Here is a 16734-nt window from a genome sequence, read left to right as displayed (position 1 = left end):
GACTGCTTAAAAAAGACCCAATTTAAACTTTCTGGAGGAAGATAATTGTCTTCTGTGGAAGAAAAAGTAGAATTCATAAAAAGAAAGTTGAGTCATATTTTCATATTAAGCGGTTATCAAGTTATGACACCAGTAAACACACTCTGCTTTAGCTGTAAGGGTGACAGAGGGGCAGCTTCTTGTGTCAGCAGAAAAATTAACTGAACCATACAGCAAATTAGGTAATTCCCCATGAATTTTATCTCTGAAAAGAAGTCTGAAGGAAGATACCTCACAGAAGTGACAGAATTTCTGCCTGACTAGGACCTGACTCCTCAACCAATTCAAATGATTAGGATTTTTTTTAAAAGGAAAACAAACAGAAAAGTGTAACCCAAACCTCCTTGATGTCTGAACTGAAACAGGGAAGCACAAAGGAAATTATGCTCTGATATACTCAGTGCTGTTATAAGCAAGAGTACCTACAATAATGAAAAAAATCCTTTCTTCTATAAAACACCTCAGCATTTCCTTTGAGTTACATTTCTTTCACTTTCTTCATCAGGTGGCAGTATTTCTAAGTTTACTATTGTCATTTACTTTGGCTGCTTCTGACATGGTGCAGTGGAGTTGTTTTTTCTTATTTTTGTATTAATTCCTCTTTCTCTGGCATACCTCAAATTCAATTACAATTACAATAACCACTTTGCAAGATCAAACAGAGACCTCTTTTACTGCAATTGTACTAACCATGCAAGATACCTGGTTTTAAATATAATGATTCTTAAAGTACATACTGATCCACCACACCTACTAAAGTTGGTGTTCAGAGATATTCCAAAGGACACAGATTTGTAAACTGCTACAAATGCCTACTTTAAGAACAAAAGCATTGCTTCTATCTTCAGAGCTTAAAAGTCTACTGGCTGAACAAGTGCTCATGTTATGCACAGACCAGGATTTAATTTTGATGCTTACTCTTCATTTCCAAGGCTAATACAACTTATACTGTAATAGAAGTTAAAAAAAAAAGAAGTATATTGAGGATAATGAAAGGAAAAAACTGTACAAGCAGAGGTATAATAAAAGAGGAAGAATCTTCTGAAGAAAAAGATTTAATAACCTAAAATATTCCAGGCCTGAAAGAGATAACAGCTATGATGGATATATAAAACCATGAAGAAGATAAACAGAGAACAATAATTTGCTGTTTCTCATAACACAGAAATTGTAAAGCATCAAATAAAATAAAAAGGTAACAAGATTAAGGAAGTATTATTGTCACACAACAGTTCTGGAACTCAGCCACAGGCTGCTGTGGACACCTAGGTATTCAGAAAGTATTTAAGTACGGACATGCTTAATACCTGAGTAACACACACAGCAGTGTGGGTCTCAGTGACTACTGACTGCTGGGTAAGGGAGTCCCTGAACCCTCACCCGCTGGAAACTGGGAGGGTTCAGCTCTGCTCTGTCCTTGGATTTTGTTTCCTACACCTCTGTACCTGGCCAAAGGGATGGGATGTGGGCTAACTAATCCTCACACCTTTGACCCAGAACAACTACCTTTGATGCCTGTGTCAAACTAAGAAAATTAAAATTCACCCAGCTTGCATTTCATAATGTCAAGTTGGAATGTGGAATCAGGGGGTACAAATACACAACAATCACAGAGAGGTTTGGTAGAGAGATTTATATGATTCTGTTTTACTGAGTCTTGAAACACTGGTAAGGAAAACTTGCAGATGCAAGGCTTCCCCCACCACTGCAACACCCCCTGCCAGGCATGTCCGTATGGGTTTACTATCTGAGTCATTACTATCTGGTGTGATTAGCATCACTGTAACTCTCAGGAAACAGGAACACTGCAATAAAGATCAAGTATGTTTCCTCAAGGACCTCAGAAAGTCTAATGAATCCTAGTGCCTACCATTCAACCAACTTTAGACATATTTATGTCAAAAAATATATGAGCATTGGTGCTAAAGTGCAAGTGAGATCCAGCTATGGCTACTACAGGCCACAACATCCAATCAGATTTGTATTACTTCTGCCATCTGTTTTATTCCCAGACTTTGTACCTCAAAGCACTGTTTCACTTGTACTGCAATAAAATAAAATAAAGAACCAATATAGCTAAAGTAACTTTTCTAGACTTCGGCAAGAGTTAGTGTTTTCCTTCTTGAATTGTTTTATAGAAGTATTTTGTTACATTTTGATCTTCAAAACCCACTGAATACTGACATTTAGGGTTGCACTGTACAAAGTCATCCCAGGCCAATTTCCACCTTTCCTCATGCCCCAGTGAAACCTACAGGGTGGGAATCTGAGCCAAATCAGCCTCTACAAACATGACAGAACTTCCCACCACTGTACTTTGCCCTCTGAGTGACATGATCAGCATTAGTAAGCAGCATCAAGTTACAAATTTTCTTTTATGTAAATGATAAGTATGGCACAATAAAGTGCAGAAATCATTTAAATGTAAGACTGGCTTTCCAGAAAACAATTGAGACAGTTAACAAAAAGACTTCTTGGAAACTATGCTGGCATTAATTTCCAAGCAAAGATAAAAAAATGCTCACTAGGACAGTACTCATGCTCATGGCACTTTAATTTTTAGGTAAAACTTATCCTCAAGGACTGGACTTTAGTAATAAGGTGAAACTCAAGTACAAAATGTTCTCAGCTGAAAAGAAGAGGAACACAGACATATAGGTGAAAATACTCATGCAAACAGCTCATAATGGCAAGTGGTTAAGAAAAAAGGCAAATTTGATTTTGGAATTCACAGGCAGGTAGATACACACCACTAGGGATGGGCAAGCATTACTGCCTTGTAATACAAACTCATTGGAAACTCCACACACAGCCACACCTCAGAAAAATAAACTTTATCTGGAGCAGGTGTGAAAGAGGACTATTGAGATGATCAAAGAACTAAAGAGTGTCTCATACTACTGTGGGAATAGAGGAAGCTTTACCTGTAAAAAAAAAAAAGGTAGATATTGTCATCTACAAATAAAATTGGGAGGAAGGACATCAGTAATGTGGGTGATAAAAGATCTGCTTAGGCTAATGGACAATAAAATTACGGATAAAACAGTGTAAAATACCATGAATTAACCTTTGGCAGGAACTTGGAATGGCTTTAGACATTTGAGCAGAGATTTTAGTCAAGACTTTCAACCGGGAGAAGAGACAAAATGTCATTTCAGATGTAAACAATTTAGCTGTAATGTCTTATTACCAGATTCATAATTGAATATTACAGTCATTTCCCTCAGCTAAAGCTTGTGTATGCCATTTTTACTCTACTATTTCTGTCTCATGCTATTGATACTGTGGACACCAGCTACTGCAAAAACACTGCAGGAACTGCTTTATCCTCATAAGAGTCTTGGATATGAAAAGTCTTTGATATAGAGCTCATTAGTTAATAGTTTTAATACTGCATCTTGGAGGAAAAACTGGTCTGGGCTGCTCTATCAGGTTTATTTTATGTCTCTTTTACATATAAAATTAACAATCAGAGTATCTTTTGATAGAGCTCATGTGCCATGGTGCACATTTCCAAAGCAAAATCAGGGTTTTTTTGAACATGCAGTATATATCTTCATGTTGTGCAAATAAGAAATGCCTTACAAGCGCCAGCCAGAAAGATTCTGCAAAGTAAAAATAAAGACCCCGAACAGCACCTAAGTTGTTCCTCAGCAACTCGGGGGGGGGGGGTTTGCAGAGACAAATGGCTGGTCTCCCAGCAGCATTACAATGAACTGTGTCTCTCCAGCTCCTTGCAACCTGCCTGTCTCCATAGTTACTTGGTGCTGCCATACAAACACACACGGATCTGGGGAGGACTAAGATAGCAACCAGCTCTTTTGAAGCATTTTCAAAACAAAGCAGCTTCTTTCTTCATCCATTTCCACAGCAGAAAATAGCTTGCTTTGATTTAATTTTTTTTTTTTTTGTGATGAGCATATTGAAGAAAAGCAAAGCTAATTAAATACTTCCACATCATATTCTGAATGCTTTGACTCTTTGAATAGTTCAATGAAAAGTGTCATATATTGTGTGCAATACTTAGGAATTCTGTTAATCCACAATGTAGGAAGGTATAGTCCCTGCTGGGCACCTAACACCAACCACCAAAGCTTCTGAATAAGTGAGACAGCCTTAAATTGCAGTCTGTAGCTCACTGTGCCCCAGGTTAATTTCTAGAACTACATCAAAACATTGAACTCAGTACCCTACAGCTGTGATTACAAGATGGAAAGGGCACAAGCAGCTCTGCCTCTTGCTGCCAAGCACGACTGACCGCAGGAAGCTTAGGTTTTACATATTCACTTTTGACTCTCACTGCGACCTTAGCCAGTATCTCTCTCATTAGGAACCACATAACTGCTCAGAACCTGTGGTACACAGAGGATCAGTCTTATTCTCTCAACCATTATTTATTTTCTTCTGGGAACACATTTTTCTGTCTGCTGATTCCAGCTGAGACTGACTAAGCCTCTCGAGTCGAGGTGACATGTACTATTACTAAACACTACACAGATCAAGTCTGTACAGAACAGCACTTATATGAAAAGGTATTTCTAATCCATTCAGAGCAGTAATACTTAGGTGGGGCACATTAAGAGTTTTAGTTATTTTTGTCCTAAGCAAGACTAAGCAGTTCCACCCTTCCGCTGGAACCACAGTAAGCATTGCTCATTCAAGAAATCCTTGCTAATAAACAAGGGAAGGAAAACAATTGTTTCAATCCCACACTGCCAAATTTCCAGGAGGTGTCAGCCACGTTATACAATCCACGTTCTCAAACAAGGTACATCTTGACACATTCTTCCTTCAACAACTGCTCTTCAACTGAAATTGCATACAGCAATGTGCATAAGTGGTCTTTTACACAAAATGAGGACACATGACCTTAAAGACTTACATTACTACATTACTAAGAGGTCAGACGAACCTTGCAAAGGAGCACATGCAAGTATTAAGAGCCACAGTCCCCATATACAGTGTCCTTCTCCTACCCCTCTCACCATACTGTAAGCAGGAATACTCCCAGTTCCCATGCTACAAGAACTTCCATTCAGGTAGGTTTTGCATTGGGTTTTGTTCTCATATTGCTGGAAAAAGTGTAAAGAACCAAGCTGAGTTCTGCTGGTTTGCAAAGGAGTAAGTAAGTAAGAAAAAGGTAGTGACATGCCAGTACAGGTATGCACTGGTGATTATACCAACCTGCCTTAAATTAGATACTGATTTTGCAGTTGTGTTCACAGGGATAAGCTCACATGTGGTCTCAATCCTCACTCTGGTCAAATACCACGTTTCCTTGGCTATGTGCTGTCTGGCAAAAATTGACCACTGATCCTGACTAATAACTAATATCATGCTTTTATTTTGTTTAAGCTATACTTCTTCAAAGCTGCTGATTATTGCAAAAGGCCTTAGGTAGGAATAAAGCTGCTGGCATTCTCCAAAAAGTCCAAAGGAGCTAAACTGAGAAGAATGGAATGTAATTTTCATAATTTTTGAAGTCTGCCTTGTTTAGCTGTTCAGTGCTTAAATTAAACTACTTAGTTCTAACAGGAATATGTTTAGTTTAATTCTGATTAATTTCTTTATACATTTAAACACATTGTATAGGTATTTAAAAAATTTACTTCTAGCAGATAAATCCCCTCAACTAATTTCTAACATAGTTCCCATGTATGAATGAACGTACTACGGAAAAATTACTTACAGCCCCTCCATTCAGTTTTATCAAGTGTTACTTTATACAAGTCAAATGCCACAAGTTCCTCTCAAGAAACTATATTTTGTTTTCTTATTATGGAATGTCAACCTTTAAATAATTACTATTTTATAATGCCTACAATATTTGGCAGTTATAGCATGTAGTATACACAGGGGTCAAAGGATGCTTTCATAAGCAAAAAGCGCAAAATACTCTGGCAAGAGTGCTTAAAGAACAGTGAACTTAAAATCAATTATTCCTGCATAACGTAAACTGATAAAAAGTTTCACACTGCTGCAACTATAAACTAAAACTTTTCTAGATAAGAGATGAACAAGATGTGATATTGAGAGATAACTAACACCACTGACCCTGTGAGCACTCACAGCTCTAACAGAAGGATGAAATTAAGATACTTTCTCATTTCACTTCTGTGAAACTTCATTTCCACTGAGGGGGATGGGATGTTTGAATTGCTTTAGTTAAGTTCCATGCTTTTCCAAATGAAAGAATATGAAACACACTGTTGATTCAGGCACTCCAAACACTATTAATACAAGTTTTCACCCAGAATTTGTATCTTTCATACACCTTAAGACTTTTGATCCAAAGCTAAGAAAGGTCATCCTAAAGCCCCATGGCAAATATAAACTGAAGTCTCTGGAAGTGCATATAAATACTTCATTCTGCTGTTGTACTGAGATTTCCAGTTGGTCAATTCCTTAAGTGGAGAAGAGCATCTTTTGAAAAAGAACAGAACAAATACCATGGAAAACAGCCCTTCCTTGAAGTTATACTGTCGGAAGGCAATCCCAACACTGACTCTATCTGCAAGTCACTATAAAGGGTTCCCATTTTTGATAGCTATAGCATTCACAAGTCTAGCCCTGAAAAGATCCAGAAACCCCTTCTAATCTTGCCAAAAGACAAACTGCCAAAATACTAATCTAAAATTCTTTAGATATCAGTGGTCACAGCCACTATAGCAAGTAATTCAGCACAGCAAGACCAGAACAACATCAAAGTATCCTGTGCTGAGCCTTCCCATCTATACTGTGTGCAGTTCAGGAATTTTGTTTCAGACTGTATCCAGCCTGGTTTCCTGGACCAAACATTTTTTGAAGCTGCTAGGAGAGTCAAACTCCGTGACTGATTCTTAGGTACTCCTTGGGCCCAGAAGTGCATTTGGCGCACACCTGGAATGGAGGTTCTGGTTAGTTTCTTCCAAAAGAAATCCAGCACATGCTTAGTAAAATCATTCTGCAGTAAGTAGGGACACTGTCTTCAAAACAGTGCCACTGCTTTGAACCAAAACCCTAACAGAGAGGTAGACACTTACCTACTACTGTCTTGATTCTCCAGGCCTTCTATCTACTCACAAACCTCTCTGCTTAGACCTCTTTCCTGGACTAAATTTGTAGTTTTTTTCAGACCTTCCTAGGACTTGGCAAATTTTTCCAAGTCTTGCTTTTTCCTGCCAAACTCTTTGCAGTAACTTTTTTCTCTAAAAGTCATGTTTGAATAATACATATCAGTTAAAAAGAAACACTCAAGTTAAGTAACTGATTTCCATGCAGTATTTCCACTGCCCTAACATTCCCTTTTTTGTAACAAATGTTGTACTTATCAAGTTCAACATCCACTAGAAAGTGAACTTTTGTCTTACAAGTCAAGACGTTACTGTTTATCTGCACATTTTAGTTAAAATTCTCCAGTTCCTTCAGAAGCTGTATTCACAATAATTACATCTGAACTACATGTTACCTCATCATATCATTAGATGATAGTATAGATGAAGAGGTATTCTTGAAACACTAATTTCTGTCTTAGGAGTCCACTTTTCTCAAAAGCAGTCTCTGAAGTAGCTGAAAATTACGTGGATACGAAGCTATTACTTCACGAAGCTATCACTGCACATATAAACCTCATTACTTTCTGAACCCAGTCCAGTAGGGTCCTGGAATTTCTGGTATTTCTCCAGCTTAGTTTCTGGTCGGCCTGTGACAACCCTGTCCCACAACCAAACCCTACATGGAAGAGTTTGAGGTGTCCAGGGCACAGCACGCTTGGAAGGAAAGGCCTGCACAGCACATAGTCCTGCTCTCTGGGGAGACAACAGGAGATGGAGATGAGGAAGCTTATCCTTAGCCATCAGCAGCAGAAGTTGTAACCAAGTGCTAATGGGCTGAAGTAAGCTACTAATGGCAGTCTCTAAATTTCACTTTAGTGTGGCACTACTTAAAAGAAGTTTCCTGGAAGAAATCTAAGGGTTTTTTTCTTTTAGAAATTCTCTAGTTAATAACCTCTCTTGCTGATAGCTATGACTTTAGTTACCTGTACTTAAATGCTGAAAGGGTTGTCTTTGAGGTTCTCCAGAAGTCTCAGGTATCCTATGCCTGCTGGAGGGGACATGCTCACAAATGCTTTTGCCAGTGGCAAGCCCTACCAGACTTGTGTAACTGATGAGACTTTCATGAAGCATATTAAGAAGTAAAGCTTCAGTCCAGGGTCCTGGGACTGGCGAGTCCTCAAAACACAAGGCGTTCCTATCATCCCTGCATGATTCAACTTGCTGTCCAAAAAACAGATCCAGCAGCCTTTGATCTTCAAAGATGACAGGGAGCAGTCTTTGAGGCAGCCAAATGTGTCTTTCTGCATTACCAGATTGCTACAGAGACAGGCAGATGGGTGGAGCAATCTCTGCGCTCCTGCCATAGAAGCAGCCCAGTTCTGTGTTAAATTAGAGCAGCACCCAGCAGTACATATGGCAAGTGGGAGAAAAGATCCTAAATTCAGCTGTGCAGCTTCTAGGTGGGACCACCCTGTTCATAAACACATTGAAGAGACACTTGTTTTGCTACACTGAAGTCAGAATGAGCCAGTCACAGAAACGGCAGAACTGGACACTAAATAACCTGCTTCAAAGGGACCTGGCACTAGTATCTTGCTTCATCCCACATTTGGAAGTATTTTAACACATCTGTGTGAATCTTTTGTCTTTAGGATAAGTACAGGTCAACTATAGCAAGAAATCAGATGCACAAACGATGAAAGTTATATTAGTACAACTGCGAGTAAAAATCTCTTACCTCTCCAAATGCACCTCTTCCGATCACTTTTATAATTTCAAAGTCATCTCGATGGAGTTGCATTTCCTTTACCAGTTTTGTAAATGGTTTTGCTGTTTAAGAAAAAAAAAGAAAATTCAATTATAAAGAGAAACACTGCAAGCCAAAATAATCCATAAACCAAAGGTCAAAAGTACTTGTTGCATACCCAGAGCAACAGTAAATATTCAACTATTAGAACTACAGAAGGAAAAAAAAGTTATTAGCACTATTTAATTTACACTTAAAAAGTTTTTTAAAAAGTTCAATCCTATGAGTGGCTCTGCCTTGCTGCTAATGAGTAATGAGTAAAGTGGTCTTTCAAAAGGATTCCCCCCCCCTTTCTTTAGGGCTTTGTGAATCACTAAAGGACCACGTGAAAGGGAGATAGCTCATTCATTATTGGTAAACCCTAGAGACAATCTGTCCTACCCTTCAGCCACTAGATTAATTCTCTTCTTAAGCAGAGTGCAGCTTTACTTTTTATTATTTCAGCTAGTACCAGCTAAAGCTTTAACAGCCGACTCTCAAGAGAGAGCTGTCTCTACTCAACAGCAGTGAAACCATTTCCCACAAGATCTGTGGCTAATTTAGGATTTTTACTTTGAACTATCTTTTCTGTTAAGCAACATTCACCAGATCTCAATTAGACCAAGTACTGAAGGGCTCCAGCCTGAAAGATGTCCAGCGATTAACTAACCCACACTTACTTTATTCTGTGGTCCCACTGAATTCATGACACTTCTCAAAATATTTGGTTGATAAATACTACTGCACCTGCAGCTCCATCAGTTTTCTCCTCTCCAGATCACAGCATGTGGATCACTATTTAGATACAACATTCGTTACAGTTCACTACTCTGATTATGAAGATCAAATGAATAAGGAAAAACAGTGGTGCAAGTGCAAGCCAAACTGCACAAGAGCAAGTATGCACAAGCAAAGCAGCAGCTCACTCTTCAAACTAAGCACAAAAAGATCGCTGGTCTTCACTTCATCAGAAACATTATTAGACTAAAAAGAATGAAGTTCTTCAACACATATATTTTTCCCATGTGCAACTGAATAAAATATCACAGAACTACTACTTGTAATTCAGCCCAGACTCCTGTTTTACCTCACCTTACACTATGATTAAGCTAATGAGTTACAAGCCAAACAGAATTCCTACAAGAGGGGTCATTGCCTTGACAGTGTATTTTGGATGATAACACATACAAACGTACCCTTACAACCACACAGACAGAAGTCTGAACCGGAGACTGCAGATTTCAGTATAGAGTCTAACCAAGAAAGCCTGAAAACCTCTCAGCAAAAAATCATCAGAGCTAAAAAAAATGAAGAAACAGCTGTACTGAAGAAAAACCATGCTGCTTCCTTGTAGTTAGGAGAGGTGTTACTGAAAAGGTTTCCTCCAGAAGTAATACCCCTTTCACTGCATGTTTCTTGTCTACCCAAAGTATGAACTTTAATAATGAGACTCTACTAGCTTTTCTGCTAGACTCCCTATTTCAGCCGGACAGAAATGCCTACCATAGTCTTCCTCACCACAAGGTCATTGAGACTATCACCCCAAACCCCCAAATTGTTTATAAACACCACCTCAAACCAGTTAGAGACCTATACCAGTCCAATCAGACACCCATACAAGTAAATACCACTGCTGATGCCTGTGATATATGTCAATTATTCTGCAAGGTTCTCTCACCTCCTTCCCACCAAACCAAGACAGATTGAGGAAGCACAACAGCAGACAAGAAATAAACATGACAGTTCCATTATTAAGTATGAGGTTGCTACTACAGAAATTGGGTCTTTGGACTAATTTTGCAGAACATCAGCTTCTGTTATTAAAATTCAAGGAGAGGGGAAATGAAATCTAGTAATTTTATTTCTGGAGTCACTAACCCAATAATAATTTTTGTTTTAAATAAATAACAAATTTTAGCAATAGTTCTGATAAGCAAACAGAACATCAAAATCATAGAATCATAGAATTTTTTAGGTTGGAAGGGACCTTGTCCCTGCCACGGGCAGGGACACCTTCCACTAGACCAGGTTGAACACTGCCAGCAATGGAACATCCACAACTTCTCTGGGCAATAAAATAACTGGTTTAAGAATAAAAACCCTGTTACTGTAAATTGAACACAAGCAACATTCAAAGCAGGAAGACAACCTATCAAAGTCTAAGCTGTCTTGTACACTTAAAAAAAACCCCCAAACCTATATTTTTGTTGACTGGTGACAAAATATTTTGTCTACAAACTTCCTTGCTTTGAAGTGTATCTAACTTCACATCACCAAAACTGGGATTCAGTTTAGAAATGCATAAAGTGGTATAAAAGCAAGTAAATTCGATTAGTTTTATATTTCAAAAGATAATAAATATCATGTATCAAGCAGAGAACATACTTTAATTTCAGTAAGCAGAAGAAATAGTGTCTGCAGGGAAGGGCATGAACACCACCTTTCTAGGAATTGTACCCTTGAAGAAGGAAGGATGAGCAGCCCTCATTCTCCTGACCACCATTTCAGTTAAAAAACTTCAAGAGTTTTAGTTGATCTTGTTTTTTCATCTCAACTGGTCAACTGAAGTAGTGCTTTTAAAATTAATTATTTTAATATACGTAAATGAAAAAAGTATTCTCTCCTAAAAGGAAGTTACTATTTTTACAAGCCATTTGTGCACTTAACTGATGTTTGCTTTTAGTATTTAGTAGGTGTTGGTGTTTGGAAACACAGCAGCTTCAGTGGCCTCTCTCTTGGAAAGCACTAAACATGAATATTTGAATGTACAGAAATATTTTAAATTGGACAGGACTTCTCTTGAAATAGAAAAATTCGAGTCTTATAATAAAACCTAATATCCACAGAATCTCATCATCACAGAGACCACAACAAAAGTTACACATCAAGTCAGAGTTCAAAGGAGGCAACAGACCAGTAATTCTTTTAAACTCATATTTACTTTATTAGCACTTGTTTACACCAGGATGTGACCTGCTGCATTTAAGTACTGGATTTCACAATTTCTATCTCTTAGTAAGTTAAATCAAAAAATATTTCCTATCTGCTTTCCTGCTCTCCTCCCAGGAGGCTGCTGTTCCTCAATCCGCAAATATCCAGATCAGTAGCATGCACAGAACTGGCAAAACTGAGGGAGCAGAAACTTCCACCAAAAAGTAGCAGAGACAGGCTGTGTTTGCTGTGCTTGCCAGAACAATGCCAAGTGATTTATCACTATCTAACTGGTAAAAAGCTCCAGCTTCTCCTTTTCTATATCACTATTTGATAAATAGGGAACTCGAGACAAACTTATCTCCATATACTGGAATGAATAATTACACTTTACTGATTAGTTTTGATCCTAATATTGAAGGCAGAACTTATGATTTAGAGTTGATTTAATACTTAATGAAAGTATTTCATCCTGGCAAACAGAAGCCTTAGCTGTGCTGGGGGTTTTGTTGGCAGTGATTACTGAATTTTGTTATATATACACACTGTTGTCAGGGTAACATTAGCTGAGAGTAATTGCAAGAGTTTGTTTATTCATGACTGTGAGGATGTAATCAGAATTTGGGATAGACATTCTACATGCAAATATTTGTATGCATCACTGCCTTTTCTCTCAAGCTCATTTTGCATTATTGTACTTATTCTTGTTTGGAAGAAGGGTGTTCTCCACAAGGCCAGACAACAAAAAAACCCAACAAAACCCCAAAGAACTAATTTTAAGGAGCCAAGTAATGTACGCTCTCAAGAATATAAAACAAAACAGTAACAGTTGATGTTTTGATTCATAATGGGAAGTGAAATGCCAACCTTTATTTCTTCATTGAACAGAGGGGTACATATGAAAGACATAATTTTCCACACGCAATTTCTATTCTGATCATATTCTCCTCTTCCACTGAGAGCTGGGATTAGGATATTTTATTTACACAAAAACATCAATTTGAATAATTTGAAAATACAATTTAAAGCACAGTCACACGTAAACAGGTTTGTGATTTAGGTTTGAGAGCTGGTGAATCTACACTGCAGTCAATCTGTATTCTGCCACCCGATAGAAAATATTTGAAGGCTGTTTCAGAATGACTAAAAGCTGCAGGAAATGCCAGTGGAGACGATCTGACACAGCAGACTGGGCACTCTGCACTGCTACCCCAGGAATGGGTGCTCACCAGCCTCTCTCAACGTCAGAAGCTTTTGCCAAATTGCCTCTCATTTCTGAAGGCAGGTCAGGGAAGGATGGCAGTATTGTCAACATCACCCTCAAAAAATAAAAGGTTAACTCTTCCCACACAGAATGCCATTAAAAATGAGAAGTGTCAGGGTATATTTTAAATTTTTACTTTCTGTTCAGATTCTGAATCATTCAATCTATGTCCATAATTTACCATCTGGAATCACACCAGCCAGCACCTTTACATCAGTGGGCAAAAGACTACCTGCTGGGTTTATGGTAACTACTGCTTCAGTGGTGGAATTATCCAATGCCTGTAATTTGAGGACTCCTCCATATTTTGTTAGGCAGTGCAAGTCTCCAGAAATTCACAAAAATCACTCAGCTGAAGCTGCCAAATGTTCAAGAACATCTGATGTTTTTTATCATTGGCAGCTTCAAGTTTTAAATAAATGTGACAACTGCAAGCAAACAATACACAGACTCACAATTCAAGTTGAAAGGGCCTAGCTGGTCTCTAATCCAACCTCCTGCTCAAATCACCGTCAATACTGATTTCAGACCAGGTTACTCAGAGTTCTGCCTGGTCAGGTTTCAAAAACTTCCAAGGATGGAGACTCCATGGGCTCTTGGAGAACCCTGCTCATATACTGGACTGCCTTACACCAGGTAGTTTCACAGTTCGGAACCAATCCTGTAAGTGATTTGAGGTTTAAGTCATTACATATCATGATAACAACACTGAGGTAGATCTACCCTGAAGGTACGTCCAAACCGTCTGGTCAGACAGAAATTCATCTGCCACCACAGTCCCTTTATCTACTCATCCCCTTTACAAAACATTGTGGTAGGCAACTATGTGAACTGCAAAAGATTAATGTCAGGGAAACAAGAAAATGATGCAGATAACTGGCTGTGGAGCCACATTCCCATCAGGCAGATACAATATTTTATTTAAGATGTTTTCTTTGGAGAAAGAACATGAAAGAGCAGCAAGTTTTACCATTTCTCTCAACCATCCCTCTTCACTTACATTCTAGAAATCAAGTAACTTGTTTGCCCTCTGTGCACCCTTTTCAAAGAAACAGCATTCCTATGATATTGCTACTAAAACAGAAGGCTGGCAGGTTTAACAAGTTAGTGCTTGTATACACATCTTGGAAGATACCCACACCCAGGTAGCCCCAACCTGCTCACTAGAGTGATAAATACCTGTTACAACCCACACTTCAGTTTTAAAGAAGTACAATCGCCTTACTACCCATTTGTGAAATTTTCCCTGTATTTTAAAAATGTACATTTTTTTATTCACCATCTTTTGCTGACTTCAGTTTTAATTTTTCCAAATATAGACCTTTGCCTCCCTTTTCCTGTGCTGCCTGTTTCCTCTTACTGTCAACCCGAGTGAAAGCTTTCTTCCAATCTGGTTTCCTAAGGAAATAAGGTGACCTGGCAGCCAGCACACACCAAGCTGCAAAGCATCCATGGTCATGCAGGGACAGGGAAGCAATACAACATAGAAGAGGGAAGAAAGGAAGAGTGCAGCATAAAAGGGAAGGTAGTACAGTGGGAAAGGCAGGGTTCCACTAGGTTCCACTGAACCTAGTAAAGGAGGTAGATACAAATTCTACAGGGTTCAAACTTCACCAAAGTTCTGCTGTTTACAAGCCAAAGGTGACACATTCTGTGTTCTCTGACACATTTTCTGCTTGCCCTCCCTCCTGTTTTTATGACATACATACACACACTTCCATTACTCTGTCTGCCTCTTGCTCAATGATCCGATTCTTCGTCATTCATCAACATCCATTAGACCAGTGCAGTGGTGCAAGACTTTGGTAATCACTACAATGACACAAACTCCACAACCTGGTTACCTCTTGCAAAGTGCCTACAGCCCTTGCAGAACAGCCTCCTGATACGACACTGCTTCACACACTGTTAAGAGTCCTTTTTATTCCCCGAGCAAGGGGCCATCCAGTTTTACAGTGCCTGGATACTCAGTATTTCCAAATTTTAAGATGTTCTAACAGCATTTATCGGAACTAAAATGACAGTAGAAACAGACATTAACACAATAGCAGGAAAGTCTGAGTCTTCTTAAGGTTGATTTTTAAAGATAGTAAGTAGTAGCTAATTACTAAATATCATATTTTTCTTTATTTGGTATCCAAATACTTAAAAAACACTCAAGCTCTTCTGAAGAACTATTGCACAGAGGTATCCATTTGCAGCCATGATTATGGATTTGTTTATTTCATAACAGCTTTCTGGCATATGTGAAAGAGTGTTTGACCACTTTCAATCAGATACCTTGCTGACACTTAACAGAACTATGAACTGGGACAAGATTTGGATTAGATAATTACATGCAACCCCCTCAAAAATTTAAAAGGATAAAAAGATAATTAGTTTTAGGCATAAAACAAGACTGAGTGCTCATAGCTTCCGCATTTTGCTCTGTAAGTGGCTTTATCAATTACAGAAGACCTGACTGTGGTATTTAGAATTTGTACACTAGTCTGTGATAACTGCATGAAAGATTTATCACCAAGCTAAAGGGTAATGGCACTGGGAAACGCTTTGAAGAAAAATATTGAGTAGTAGTTCTGATGTTGATCCTATTAGTGCTGCTAAATTTGCCAGCAGAAGAGCAAGGCATTTACCTTGAAACATCATCTGTGTTCACTATTACTCTTTTTGTGTGGCAAGCCCCAAGTGCAAGAGCCATACAGAAGGACTCAATCAGCAGCAACATGCCAGCTCGCTGATGAATGTTACCACAAACACTTAATAGCTGGCTATCTGCCTGACTAGCCCATTCACTGCTTTTCATGCTCACAATGAAAGGACACCAAAGATAATATGCAAGGTTTGAACAGACTAGAAGAGAGGAACACACAGATGGTTCCCAATAGCCCAAGTGAAAAACATGTTGCCAGTTTAACTCTAATAAAAGCCACCGCATGTGTCTTTGAGAACTAAACAGCAACAGCGTTCTAGCAGGTGAGAGGAAGTAAGTGCTGGCTTACATACCCAAAAAAACCAACAAATGACTATTTGCTGTACTCATATATATGCAAGACCTTAGTTTACCAAAAGAAAAATAATGGTCAGGTAAAATAAAAACAACATGTCAATCAGACCTAAAGGTAATGGCATATCCCAATGCTACAAGGGATGCAAGTACAAGGAGAAGAACCTTATATCAAACAGAGGGCAAAGCTCAGCAACCAATTTCTCAGCTTACTGTTGTGTTACTGTCATGGAATGATCCAAATTTAGGGAAGTATAACTTGGTCTCTAGAAGCAATTCAGGCAGGATTTGTATTTTCTTCTTTTTTTTTTTTCCCTCCAAACATTGGAGTTGATCTTGGAAGATGGAACTATTAGTACTAAGACTGAAGAAAAACGTGACTGTGAATAGCGTTTTGTTTGGGAAAGCCAGAAGTGACTTACTATCCACACAAACCTGGTGAAGCTTCACAACATGCAACATTTCAGATACAGCAGGAAAAAAAAGACTGAACAGTAAACAAGAAAACCTGCACCTTTGGAAGTGCTCATCAGGGCATTTCAGAAAACATTCAGCAGCTTGAAACGAAGTTCTAGCCCAACTTTCATGGGAGAATGAAGAAAGCTCCCAGAGAAATTATGTTCCTTACTGCACTTTGTAGTCCAGTTTTTCATACCTCTTTCAAACTTCTCACATT

General features: G+C 38.5%; 1 protein-coding gene across 1 annotated transcript in view; it reads right to left on the bottom strand.

Annotated features, from left to right (window-relative positions):
- The window catches only part of CDC42BPB (CDC42 binding protein kinase beta), a 94622-nt gene that overhangs the window by 57392 nt on the left and 20496 nt on the right, over positions 1 to 16734 (bottom strand). Inside the window, exon 2 of the mRNA XM_017807421.1 lies at positions 8812 to 8903. Coding sequence (XP_017662910.1) covers positions 8812 to 8903 — 92 coding nt within the window. The remainder of the gene's footprint in view (positions 1 to 8811; positions 8904 to 16734) is intronic.

This window comes from Lepidothrix coronata, unplaced genomic scaffold (genome assembly GCF_001604755.1).
Source record: "Lepidothrix coronata isolate B3197 unplaced genomic scaffold, Lepidothrix_coronata-1.0 Scaffold19, whole genome shotgun sequence".
NCBI classification, from domain to species: domain Eukaryota; kingdom Metazoa; phylum Chordata; class Aves; order Passeriformes; family Pipridae; genus Lepidothrix; species Lepidothrix coronata.
The sequence above is the reverse complement of the archived record's forward strand: the minus strand, read 5'-3'. Positions and strand labels throughout refer to the sequence as shown.